The sequence below is a fragment of the Suricata suricatta genome, chromosome 12 (assembly GCF_006229205.1).
Source record: "Suricata suricatta isolate VVHF042 chromosome 12, meerkat_22Aug2017_6uvM2_HiC, whole genome shotgun sequence".
In the NCBI taxonomy this organism is placed as follows: Eukaryota; Metazoa; Chordata; class Mammalia; order Carnivora; family Herpestidae; genus Suricata; species Suricata suricatta.
The window spans coordinates 98,524,724-98,538,452 of record NC_043711.1 but is presented as its reverse complement, the minus strand read 5'-3'; the positions used below and the strand labels follow the sequence as shown (position 1 = coordinate 98,538,452).

The 13,729-nt window shown below is 44.9% G+C and overlaps 1 protein-coding gene across 1 annotated transcript in view; it reads left to right on the top strand.

The window, feature by feature from the left end:
• Positions 1-4,506: 4,506 nt before the first annotated feature.
• BCAS1 (breast carcinoma amplified sequence 1) overlaps positions 4,507-13,729 on the top strand; it is a 63,276-nt gene continuing 54,053 nt past the window's right edge. The window contains exon 1 of the mRNA XM_029919045.1: positions 4,507-5,091. Within this exon, the coding sequence (XP_029774905.1) occupies positions 4,576-5,091 (516 nt within the window). The 5' untranslated portion in view covers positions 4,507-4,575. The remainder of the gene's footprint in view (positions 5,092-13,729) is intronic.

The following is a 13,729-nucleotide window of genomic DNA, read 5'->3' as shown; positions in this document are numbered from 1 at the left end:
CAGATTCAAGATGGGCTTCTCTCAAGATTCTTCATAGGACTTGAAAGCAGAATTCCCATCATCTAAAGGCACTGTTTAATTTTTTCCATAATAATGTGAGGACATCATGTAAATAATATTTATCTTTGCAACAGTGTAAGACCTGTAACTCCAATGGGTTTTCTTCCTATTCATTCACAGATCGGATGTGTGTGCAAGCGTGCATTTAAGTTGATATTTTAGGACATGTTTTGTTCCTAACGTTTATCGAAGTTCTCAAAAGGTTGTCATCTCTTTCCCAAAGTGGATTTTTCCCCTTTCACTTTTAATGTGAACACAAAGGGTTGATGGCTCTTCTGTCCAGCTCCTTGGAACTTACTTCCTCCTATTTCATTCTCTTTACCCTCCTTCCTCCCAACTAAATACCTCCGAGACAGACTTCAAGAGCGTGGAGAGAAATTCCCAAGAAGAGGATTGTTAGCTCTTACTCCACAAGTGAAATAGGCACAGACCAATTCCCTGAAATTCTCTCCAAGTCACTGAGTATATACTTAACATACTGGCATAAGTGAAAACAAAGAGCTGTTGGCCACTTTGGTAATGGTAAATTTCAACTTCAGGCACAGCTGGATCCAGGTGTTCAAATGTTCTCATCGGGCATTTATCCCCTGAATTTTTTGATTCTGCTTTCGTCTGTGTTGGTTCTCAGGCAGGCACTGTGAATGTGATGGCCAAGGCCACCGCTAACAGATGTACCCCACTGGTTTGCCAACCCAAGCATGAAGAGTGTAACTCTGTCCTAATAGGCTCAGCAGAAGCCACAGGATTATTCTGGCTTCGATCATGTGCCCACCTAGGAAGTAAGCATTTTACCAAAGGAAATGGCAACTCCGGAAGATGGCCTTGGGTATGCAGTCACCCAAGTTTGGGGGGCAGACCTTCACGATCATGGAATGTCCCATCTAGGGAGCCCTAGCTCTTACAAATTATGAAACACACTTTTCCCATTCTCTAATATCAAGAGCTATCTAGTTTTCATCTACTATAATTTGTAAATGCACAAATGCACTGAGGTCTAGCCTAGATACCTGGAATGTAACGAGTTTATCCTATATTAATATATAATATTGTATATTACATATTATATATATTATATATAATAATATATTAGCACTATTTAAAAAGTCTATCCAAAGAGTACCTCAAACTTTAAGGAAACCGTCAACACAATAAAAAAGCAACCCACTGAATGGGAGAAAATATTTGTAAATCATGTATTCAATAAAGGGTTAATATCCAAAATGCATTTTAAAACATTCAGCTCAATCGCAAGAAAAAAAAATCAGTTTAAAAATGGACAGGGTATCTAAGTAGACATTTTTCAAGGAAGACGTACAGATAGCCAGCCAGCACATGAATCGGTGTTCAATGTCAACAATTACTAGGGAAATTCAAATAAAAACCACACTGAGATATCACCTCACATCTATTGGAATGGTTATTATCAAAAGGACAAGAAATAATAAGTTCTGGTGGAGAACGGGGACCCTTTTAGACCATTGGAGGGAATGTACATTAGTGTGGCCACTATGGAAAACAGTATGGAGCTTCCTCAAAAATTAAAAATAGAACTAACATATATATGATCCAGAAATTCCACTTCTGGGTATTTATCAAAAGGAAATAAAAACACTAATTCAAAAAGATATCTGCATCCCCATATTCAATGCAACATTATTGACAACAGCCAGGATATGAAAACAGCCTAAGTGTCCATCAATAGACGAATGCGTAAAGATGTGATGTTGTGTGTGTGTGTGTGTGTGTGTGTGTGTGTGTGTGTGTGCGTGCACAATGAATACTACTTGGCCATAAAAAAGAAGAAAGTCTTCCCATTTGCAAAAATGTGAATTGACCTCAAAGATATTACACAAAGTGAAATAAGTCAGACAGAGAGAGACCAATGCCTTATGATTTCTCGTATATGTGGAATATAAAAAAAACAAAACAAAACAAATGAACAAACACAATTTGTAGATGCAGAGGACAGAATGGTTGTTATCCGAGGGGTCAGGAGGGTCGGAAGGTGGGTGAACGGGGTGAAGGGGGTCAACTACGTGATGGCCGATGGTAACCAGACTTACGGTCCTATGTACCAACGGTACGTGGTATTTACCAATATCGAATTATTACATTGTGCCCCTGAAGCTAGGATAATGATAGTGACAATTTTAGCTCAATTTTCAAAAAGTCTTTCCTTGAGAAGATTTTGGTTTTCAAAGGCTTTTTCTGTGAGCGTGACACTCTTCCTTACCATTAGCTCTTGTGGTCCCCGGCTGGAGAGTAAAGAAGAGAGGGGAAAAGGGAGAGAGATGGGCTGATGCTCTTGGCATTTCGAAAAGCCCTTCCTTGTTTTGAATCTCAGTCTCTGCCTTTTTGTCAACTGTTTCCTCTTCTCCTGGCATGGAGCATGCCCACCATTCATTTGTATTCACTGTGATACTTCAGCTGCTGGACTGGCTTACTGGGCACCCTGACATCTACCATTTCCTTATTCCCACTCTCCCTCCTGCCTTCTCTCCCGGAGTGCAGTGTTTGCCACGGTTATGAATCCCGAGAGCACGGGAAAAGGGTGAAGATGAGCTGGGTGACATGCCCAGAGCCCCCACAGGATGACTCCCTTGAGGTCTGAGATTGTGAGGAATGCCTAGTGCTTGTCACTGTCTTCTGTACTGTCTTTTCCGTGTTCCTCAGAAACGCCCATTCTACCTAGGAATCTGGCTCTCCGGCTCTCTCTCTCTCCTTTACGTTTGTTCCTGACTCTAGACACTGGGAGTTACCAGAGTTTGGCAAAAACAATTGCTGATAAAAGTGTGTGGGGGGCGCCTGGGTGGCTCAGTCGGTTGAGCGTCCAGCTTTGGCTCAGGTCATGATCTCACGGTTCGTGGGTTCGAGCCCCGCGTCTGGCTCTGTGCTGACAGCTCAGAGCCTGGAGCCTGCTTCGGATTCTGTGTCTCCCTCTCTCTTTGACCCCTCCCCACCCTGCTCGCGCTGTCTCTCTCTGTCTCTCAAAAAGAAAAAAAAAGTGTGTGTGTGTGCACGTGTGTGTGTGTTTCTCACACATTATTAACAAGCAATATGAGCAGACCAAAAGAGACTTCCCTTTCTCTTTCTCTCTCTCTTCCTGCAAACACATATTCTAAAAGTGGCTGGCTGCAAATGTATAAAGCAAACCACAATGCTGGCAAAGGCCCGGGACAATCATGCAAAGCCTCACGGGACCTGCCAATTATGAAGCAGTCTTTGTCCCTTAGACATCAGGGCCACGCTGCCAGGGAGCTGTCATCATTCCCATCTGACGTATGAGGAAATTCAGAGACATTTAGTGACTTGCCCAAGGTCACACAGCTTATCCGTAGAGACTCTTGATCTTTAACTTTGATTCCACAATGCGTGGTGTCTGTTTTTTCCCCTGAGTATCGCACTGCTTTATAAAAGGCAATGAGGAAAGAAAGCAGTTCAATCAGACCCAGGCGGGGGTCAAAGCAGAAACAGGGTGCGGCCGGCAACACTGCCCCTCTCCGGACCCCATGCCCCCGATTCCAGGCCCCCTGAAGTCTAATTTGCCTTCTTGTGTGGACACTATTTTTCCAGCCTTCTGCAAACTTCCCTGGTGCTGCTTTTTAAAGTCTCTTACCGGCCTGTGCTAAGACAGGCCTTAAGGCGAGACAAAGCACAAACTCTGGAGTCAGGTTGCTGCCCATAACCACGCGCTGCTCCCACCAGCTCCCTGGGCGCCCCCGTGGAGGTGTATCGACCTCTCTGGTGGCCAGGTTTCTCGCTCTGAATAACGGTGACCGCCAACACCCATCAGATGCTGTTCTGTGTGTTTTAAGCAGAGCACGTCATGTAATCTTCATACACAGTTAGGAGGTAGGCTCTACTGTTTGCCTGAATTTACCGGAAAATCGAGGCCCGGAATAGTGAAGTACCTCAGATGCAGATAGATGGGCAGTTTAGTTCAGTGGTCCTCAAAGGTGAGTGATTTTTGACCCCAGGGGACACATGCAGGCATTTTGGGTTGTCACAACTTGGGAGTGGTACTGGTATCTATCGGGTAGAGGCCAGGGACGCTGCTAAAAACCCAACAGTGCCCAAAAGGAGCCCCGCCCCCCGCCCCTCGGCGGAGAATGATCCAGGCCCAGATGACGGTGGTCCGAGGTTGAGAGACTTTGTTCCAGCTCCGGAGCCCAAGCTCCCGACCGCTGTGCTGCCCCCCAGCTGAAAATATGACAGCTCGCGTCTCGGGATTCCTGCAAAGGGACCGCAGGGGAATAACATGAGTGGAGGAAGTGGCTCTTGTCCCGGCAAGGTCACAGGAGCCCTCGGTGCCCAGGTTCGTCGGCTTTGCAGCGTGCCCGGCCAGCTACAGAGCCCCGGCTTCCTTCTGGCCTTTGTGCATCAAACATTTGGAGTCCATTATCAATCCTAGAATTTCCTCTCAGGGTTGAATAACTGCTGTTTATCTTTGTGTTTACAGTTGATTTGGGAATAAGTGTCAAGGAGGATAATGCGGTCACTTCTTCCCCCAAGACAATGAAGATAAGGGCTGTTGCTGATGCCAACGGAAAGAATCTTGGGAACCAGGCCAACGCCGGAGCAGCAGCTGCTAAATCTCGCTTTTTCTTGACGCTCTCCCGGCCTGTACCAGGACGTGCTGGAGACCCAGCCACGGATCCATCCACTGGGGCAGTGAAGCTTGATGTCAGCTCCAATAAAGCTCTCGGGAACAAAGAACCAAGTGAGAGCGTGACTCTTCCGGGGGCAGCTGCACAGGGGCACGACCCAGATAAAACCCCGGGGCAGAGCCCGGCCGCCGCCGAACGCGTCTCTGCCACTTGGGGACCAGCGCCCGGCTCACCTGAGTCAGGGGCAGCAGCCCCCTCCAAGCCTAAGGACGCCGGCTTTTTTGACAAACTCTTCAAACTGGACAAGGGACAGGAAAAGACGCCAGCTGACAGCCAACAGGAAGCCAAGGGTGCGGAGCGTCAAGACCAGGCCGAGGAAATCCCTGGACTGTCAAGGCCACCGGAGGATGTCCCTGCAGAGGGGGTAAGTGCTGAAAAGGGACAATCCCTTTTGTTAACACCAGCCCCCAGGGGGGCTCCGAGGGGGTGAGGGGACGGCCCGGACACTGCCCCCAGTTACCAAGGGGGCCCCGACAAGGTATCGAGCTTTCTAGAACAAATAGCACATTGTAGTGTCCCTCATGTTCCCGTGGACAGAAACATCTGTTGGAAGAACAAGAACAGCCCAGACATCTGTTTTATGTAAAAGAAGAGAGGTGGTGAGTTACATGTCGATGAATCCGTCCCCCCATTCGTCAAAGGGAGAGGAAGACAGGTTGCCTTTATGATCAATGGAGTCGGGAGGGAACAGCATTAGCAGAAGAAAAATGGTTCCTGCAAGACTTAAACACCCCGCCTGGTCTCAGGAGCTTGTTTCACAGCCAGGACGGTTATAGGCGTTGGTGGGAATACATTTCATTTCTTACTTTTTATAGCCTGGATTGATCTTTAACCATCTTTTGCACCAAAGTGTGGGTTTAAATAAAGAGACTTTACAGCTCTGGCCAAACTCTTTTACGGACTAATTATTTTCCAACAAGCTGGGGTTAGATCTTTGTAAAAACTAGATATTTTTTTAAGGAGGTATACCGAAGCAGCTGCATTCTTTCCTGCACAAAGAAACAAGAGTTCGTTTGATCTTAAAAAGAGCATTTGCTTTTTATCTTGAGTTTGTATTCGGCCGGGAAAAGAACTCCTTCTTCAAAGAAGAAGGAAATAAAAGTTGATACATTGTATTTTATGGGACTTGGTTTTTGTTTTTTAGTTAATGGATTTTAAATAACAATGTAACTTATTTAAAACATTATTTATTGGAAAATATTCCCAATATTTTTCAAAATTTGGGAATAAAGGGAAATTCCTCTAGTTAGGTTAGAACCACGAAAAAATGAGAGGGGCTCGGGTTTTCATTACATGGTCCTATATTATGGATGTCAATAGATTTGTCTTAATAACACCTAAGTGCATTGCCAAGTGGCTAATGACACTGGCTGTCATTTATTGAGCACTTACAGTATACCAGGCTCTGTTCTAAGCACTGTACATATATATCATTTTCCGTAAGGAAAATGAGTATCCCGCCAGTCCGTGGTTTTAATGCACACAGGACGAAGTCAAGCATTATATTGTAAATGTTGGGCACCAGCTATAAGTTCTGGAGAGTTAAAATTGGGGAAAGGTCATCAGGCTCGTGTGTTCGGGCTCTCACTATCAGCAAGATCTTTCTGTAAATTTCTACTGCAAGAACCGATTTTCAATTTTTCTTTCAAAAGTTTAAAAACTTGTCCCGCAAATGCCTAGTTCCCCAAATGTGCCAGTTCAGGTGCCAATTGAATAGCTCTCTGTATAATTCAGAGTAAGTTTTCAAACACATCCAGGCATCAAATCTTTGCTGAGTGGGGCACTGCCAGGCGCTGGTGAGGCCAGGCTCCTGTGGTGGCTGGGACAGAGCCCTTGTCCTCAGGGACTTTGGTCCAGCGAGAAATGCGGTGCAAACCCCCCCGCCATTATTATGGGAAATGCCAAATGCTCTCGCTGGGAGGCCGCATGTTGGAGAGGATGCTCAGACAAAAGAGAATTGGGCTCCCTGACTCCGAGAACATTCCGGAGTTGGAATGTTACTTGTCTTGGGGCTAGAAACTGGTCATCCATATTCATGAATATTTGGGAAATGATTTACTACTTGACTCTGACTGGAAACTCTTGTTGAGTTCTCATTATCCATCATGGGCTCCTAAGGCCATGCTGAAGTTGTGATTTTTTGAATAATCACATGTTTCGTGCCCTTGGGCATCCAAAGCCAACCTATCACTGGAGTCAGGAAAAGATTGAGTTATTTATGAGACAAGGATGAAGGACTTTGCTTTACATCTTCAGACAGGTGTCTAGTGACTTGTCCAAACCCCCACCTTCATTAAGAAAACAGTTTAGCATCTGATCCCGGACCCCTGAACGTTTTTTAACCATAAAGCTCCAATGTGATCAGTCCACTCCTGTTCTAAGAAAGTCACTGGAAAGTTTAGAGTTGTGCTTTACCAACCCAGTTTTTTGTTATCGGAGGCTCTTAGGGACAGCACCTCGATCTGAGTGGAGTGAGTTCCAAAATGAGATTCAAGTCAGAAAATGGAGGCTTGTGTTGGGAACATGGCAGGTGTGTGATAGAGTCAAGCCTATGGGTGGTATTTTAAAGTTGAAGTGATGTCTCAGAAGATCTCCAGATTGTCAGAAAAAGTGAGTTAGTTCCCTTAGATTTGCCAACAGAGTTTACATTTTTTTTAATGTTTATTTATTTTTGAGAGACAGAGAGACAGAGCATGAGCAGGGGAGGGGCAGAGAGAGAGGGAGACACAGACTCCGAAGCAGGCTCCAGGCTCTGAGTTGTCAGCACAGAGCCCGATGCAGGGCTTGAACCCACGAACCTTGAGATCATGGCCGGAGCCGAGGTCGACCGCTTAACCAACTGAGCCCCCCAGGCAGCCCGCATTTGGTTTTGTTACACTACAAATTTCCATGGTTTTTTTGGCAGTATCGTTGGAATTTGAACGTTGAGTGGCACCTGCACTGTTGCATGTAAAACATGGGGAAGCTAAGCTACAGCCATTTATTTCTTCTTTAGTCTGTGAACATGTGGACGCTCAAGTACATGCATCTGTAGAGATTGTGAACAAAACAGCCTCCTGATTATTAAGGTTTCTCATCTGATCCCTGGCTGCACAGTCTGTATTTGGGGGATGAATCAATTGTTCTATGAGTGTAATGAGAGAATCCAGCCGCCCGCCCCCCAAAGTAACACGAATAAAACTTCTCAATCAATGGCTTTCTTGGTGGCGGTCCCACACTATGCATAAATGGCCGTCAATGTATTGATTCAGAATTCTTAGTGTAAATCATGCCTTGGGCTCGGCCACTCAGCTGTCCCTTCCCCACCCACCCACCCACACGAACCTTTCCCCCTGTTTCACTGACTGTTTCTTCCTGGCCTGGGGTTCCAGCCGCAAACCTGCAGAGCCGTGAATTGGGAGAACGATGCCACCATTGCATTCTGGGAGAAGCACACAAATCTTCTGTGTTTCCAGAACGACAATCTTATTTTTGTGCCTCATAAAACTACATTCAGAGCGTAGCATAATTAAAACAAGGCCAGAATTCATGAACAAATGAAGCATTTAGTACATAGGCCAAAGAAAAGATAAATTATATGCCTGAAAGGTTTCACTGAGTGCGATTCACACAAACCGTGTTGGCAGGGATGAGGGGTTTTTTTCTTAATTTTTCCATCCCCTCAACAATTGAACCAGAGCTATAAGATGCACATTTAAGAGATTCATTGTAAAAAAAAAAACCACACATAATGAAAATTTGATCTTCATCAGCTTTAAGAAAACACACTACATATCTGTTGTCAAGCAGTAGTTCCAGAAGTATCTTTGTGCTGGAGGGAGGGGGGAGGGACCTAACATGTCACCAAGCACAGATTCAAGAGAGTTAAACAAGAAGATGCCTTTCTTCTAAAGTTTAATTAAATCCTGCAAGTGTTATTTAAACACCAGTCTTTGCAAAGGTTTAAAAGATGAGTCAAAGTCTAGTCCTTTAAAGATCTAGTAAGAGACATGATTTTTATTAAGTTTACTTATTTATTTTGAGAGAGCACACATGTGTGCGTGTACACATGCGTGCACTTGTGGGAGGGGCGTGGGGGTGGATCTCAAGTAGGGTCATGCACTGCAGGGCTCAATCCCATCAAGTGCAAGATCATGACTTGGGCCAAAACCAAGAGTCGGATGCTTAACTAACAGAGCCACACAGGCACCCCATAAGAGATGTAATTTTGGAGGCACCTGGGTGGCTCAGTCGGTTAAGCGTCTGACTTTGGCTCAGGTCATGATCTCACGGTTCGTGGGTTCAAGCCCCGCGTCAGGCTCTGTGCTGACAGCTCAGAGCCTGGAGCCTATCTTCAGATTCTGTGTCTCCCTCTCTCTGACCCTCCCCTGCTTATGCTGTCCCTCTCTCTCTCTCAAAAATAAATAAAAACACTAAAAATATTTAAGAAAAAAGAGAGATGTAATTTTTTAGAAGTTGTGGTAAGTATGCTGACCCCAAATTCATGCAGGCTACAGATAGTAAGAACAATACTCAGTTTTTGCTTCCTTGTGTCCTTTTCTCTCATGGAAACACCCCATTCAGGCTTTTCTCCTCCACATAAACTGTTCTTGTCAACGTGGCCATGATGATGTGCCTCCTCCAGCCCCCAACATGGCTGCCAAGGCCCAGCTGTCTCAGGCCGATCCCACCGAACTTGCCACCCTGCCTTCTGGAAGCATCACCCTCACTGAGTTGCCAGTTACTCCCCCTTGCTGGCCGCAGCTCCTTAGTCGCCTTTGCTGGATCTTTTCTTCTAAACGTTGTAATTCCCCAGAACTGAATTCTTAAACATCGTCTCTGATGACACTTACTTCCTTGGAGACGCTCCCAGTCCCATGGGTTTAAATCCAGCCACCAGCTGACATGCCCCAAATTCAGGTCTATGGCCTACACCCGCTGAAGTCCAGCCGTGAATATCCAGCTGCTTCTCAACATGTATTCTTGAATTTTGATATCTCCATTCAAAGGTTCACCCGACCTCAATGTGTGCCAAGCTGAACTCTTCTTTCACACCCAACAACATGCCTATTTAAAAAAAATTTTTTTTATTTTTTTTTAATTAATTTTGAGAGAGATAGAGACAGCATGAGCAGGGGAGGGGCAGAGAGAGAGGGAGACACAGAATCCAAAGCAGATTCCAGGCTCTGAGCTGTCAGTCCAGAGCTCAACATGGGGCTTGAACCCACGAACTGTGAGGTCATGACCTGAGCTGAAGTCGGACGCTCAACCGACTGAGCCCCCCAGGCACCCCAACAACACACCAACCACAGGTGTCTTCAACTCACTTAATGGACACCCTATCCTGCCACTGGTCTTTGGTGGTAGAATTGGAATAAAAGATCCAGGATCCTACATGGTGCAAAGCAGGTGCAAATAAGCCTTGCAGTCAAGCAGCTTAGACTTCAGCTTGGCCTCTGTCACCTACACCTCTCTGAGTCTCAGTTTCTTCATCTGTAAAATGGAAATAAGGATACTATCAGCCCAACTCTACATCGTTCACACTTGTGAAAACTAAATGAGATAAGCCATGCGAAGTGGACTGAGCACAGAGATACTGCATTTTGAGAAAAAGAAAATTCAGCTATATTAGGATCATGGCTCTCCCCGCCCCATTAATCGACATTTTTGTCTTTTTACCCTGCCCTTCTGTAGTCCTCAGCCAAACCTCACCCAGATAGCACAAGTGAATCTAGTTGGAAAGCTAAATCACCAAAGACAGAAGTCCTGATTTGGATTAAAAACCAAAAAGGTGCAGGAGTTGTAAAATTATCTTAGAAACGATAGGAGTTCAGTGCCCTTGCCTAGAAGCCACGACTTCTTGGCCTGACATTCAAGGACCCCTCCCAGCTTTCCGCTAAAATTCCAGCTGCATTTCCCACTCTTGCCTTGAATGTACCGGGTCAGAATGCCCACATGTGACCTACTTCTCTGCATTTTCTCCACCTGGATCCCTTTCTCTCTCTTTATCAAAAACTCACTGCACCTTCAAGTGCCAAGTTCTCCATGAGGCTGACCAGATGTCCCCACACCGGGGTGGTTTCTGGTGACATGAATCCCCCAGTATTTATTTTTTATACTCTATGTGAAGTCAAATTCGGTCACAAAGTATCTTCAAAGGAATCGTCTTTTTTTTTTTTTTGAAAGACAGAACGCAAATAGGGGAGGGGAAGAGAGAGGGGGAGACACAGAATCCAAGTCAGGCTTCAGGTTCTGAGCTGTCATCACAGACCCCTTTGCGGGGCTCAAACTCACAAACCTGAAGAGGATAACCTGAGCCGAAGTCGGACACTCAACTGAGTCACCTAAGCATCCCAAAAGAATCATCTTCTTGAAAATTCAAACATTAAGTGGGAATTTCTAGATCTTTACTATTTTACTGATGAAGAAATCTAAGCTCTCAGGAAACCGAATCATCGACTCCAAGCTACATAGCTAAAGAGCATTGCCCATCCCCAAAGTGCACACTTTCCACACTCCGCATTATGTTCCCACTAACTTTTTGAAACTTGTGCGATAGTGTTGTGACAATGTGAAATTGAATATTCATTTGAAGACATTTCAATTTAATTTTTTTAATGTTTTATTTATTTTTGATACAGAGAGAGACAGAACATGAGAGGGGGAGGGGCAAAGAGAGAAGGGGACACAGAACCGGAAGCAGCTCCAGGCTCTGAGCTGGCTGTCAGCACAGAGCCTGATGCGGGGCTCAAACCCACGAACGTGAGATCTGACCTGAGCTGAAGTCCGAGGCTTCACCGACTGAGCCACCCAGGCACCCCCAATTTAATTTGTTTTAATGTTAGGGTGTGCAACAATAGAGATGATAAGTTAATCTCAAATTTAAAAGTTTAAAAATCACCTATTCCAGGGTTTGAGCACCAAGTGACTTTTAAGCTGAGTTTTTAAATTCTGTTTTGCCTCCCTGACAGTCACAAGTCCAAGCCACTCTGACAAGCAAAGCGAACAATCCACCCCGAAGACTTTGTCAGTACAGGGGGGGAAATCCACCTTAAACTACGTAAATTATGGAGTAAGCAGAGTTTTTAGCTCTATGACTATAATTTTTATAAATGGCATGGATTTAGCTCTACAAAACATTTGATACATTTTCAGCAGCAGAGGTGATGTGCGAGTGTCAGGAGCTTGAGTGGTCCGGATAGGAGTTCAGATTCTACCACTTAATAGCTGTGTGGTAGAGTCAATAATAATAATTACCTCACTGTTTAACAATCCATTATTCGTCAGCTGTGTAGTAAGCATTTTGCGTATTTTATCTGCTTTGATTCTTATAATAATACAACAAGGTAGATATTTTAATTTTTGTTAATGTTTATTTATTTATTTTTGAGAGAGAGAGAGAGAGAGCAGGGGAGGCACAGAGAATCCCAAGCAGCCTCCACACTGCCAGCACAGAGCCCAATGCGGATCTCGAACTCACAACTGTGAGATCATGACCTGGGCCAAAATCAAGAGTTGAAAGATTAGCCACTGAGTCCCCCAGGTGCCCCATAAGGTAGATATTTTTATTACCACTTAACAGATGAGGAAGTTTGAGCTCAGAGAAATTAAGTCACTTACCCAAGACCACACAGCGTAGTGGCAAAACCATGATCAAGATTCCTCAGTTGTCAAAGCATGTGTCACTCAGTCATTTCAAAACCTTGAGTTTTCGTTCAGAAAAGGAAGATACTGCCTCCCTGAGGGGGTTTTGGAAAGGTAGAGGACGATACAGGCAGTCAGTAGAACTGACACTAAATAGAACAGTATATTTTCTAAGGTTAAAACAAGTTAGAAATCAAGAATTGTGAAATAACTCAAATAGTCTTCCAGTGTGATGGACGTTGAGTGGATATCATTCCCGGTACCTTTGGCTGCAAGTAAACAACAAAGCAACTCATCCAATCACTAGTGGCATAGTTAATGAGGAGAATTTATTACTTCTTGAGCATAATGTGAATTCTGGAGGTAGGGGGTTTACTCTGGTTCAATGTCTTCCTAGCCCTAGGAGGAGTCAGTCTCCGGTGCCTGCCATGTATGACCGGCTTGGTACACAGACTTGGCCACTTGTGGCTTCTAGATGGATGCCAGAGTTCCGGGTAGTGTACACATGCAGTCGTAGTGTCCTGTGTTTTCTTTAATTTTTTAATATTTATTTATTTTTGAGAGAGAGAGAGATATATACAGCGTGTAAGCAGGAGAGGAGAGAGAGAGAGGGAGACCCAGCAGGCTTCAGGCTCCGAGCTGTCAGCATGAAGCCTGACACAGGGCTTAAACCCACAAACTGTGAAATCATGACCTGAGCCGAAGTTGGATGCTTCACCGACTGAGCCACCCAGGCGCCCCAGTCATAGTGTCCTATTAAAGCGAAGAGAAGTTTCCGAAGATTTACCCATTGTAGATTGAGTCGCCTATCCGTGTCAAGGTGCAAGGAGGGGCTTGTCAAGTTTCTTCGGTAGAGACAGACTCTTCAGCAAAGACGATATGCCATCAAGAGAAACCAAATATATTTTCTTTCTCAGTCCACCTTTGTATCAGGAAATCATCACGTGAATGGAGCTGATAGAGGCTGCTCCAGTATCTCCCGCCCTCAGGGTAGTTTACTTGAATTAACTCATTGCACAACTATCTCGTTTGATCATGACCCGTGGGAAGGAATAGATTTTGCGTCTTGACTTGATGTACATGCACATGAACGCAAAAAAGAATTCACAGCACAGTGTTGTTCTTACAGCACGGAACACATGCTGGTATTTTCTATTCTTTTCGATTCTATGTTGTTTGATGCTTTTAATGCTGGTCTTGACCCATTGAATTGTTTTTCAATCCACTAATGGTCACAATAGGAAGTTTGAAAAAATTTCTTCTACCATAATCACCCTTCTCATATATGAAGACAGTGAGCTTGAGGGATGTGACTGTATCTTATGCAGCTAGGCATTCCCAATGCCTGGCACGGTGCCTGGCACACGTTGGCGTGCAGC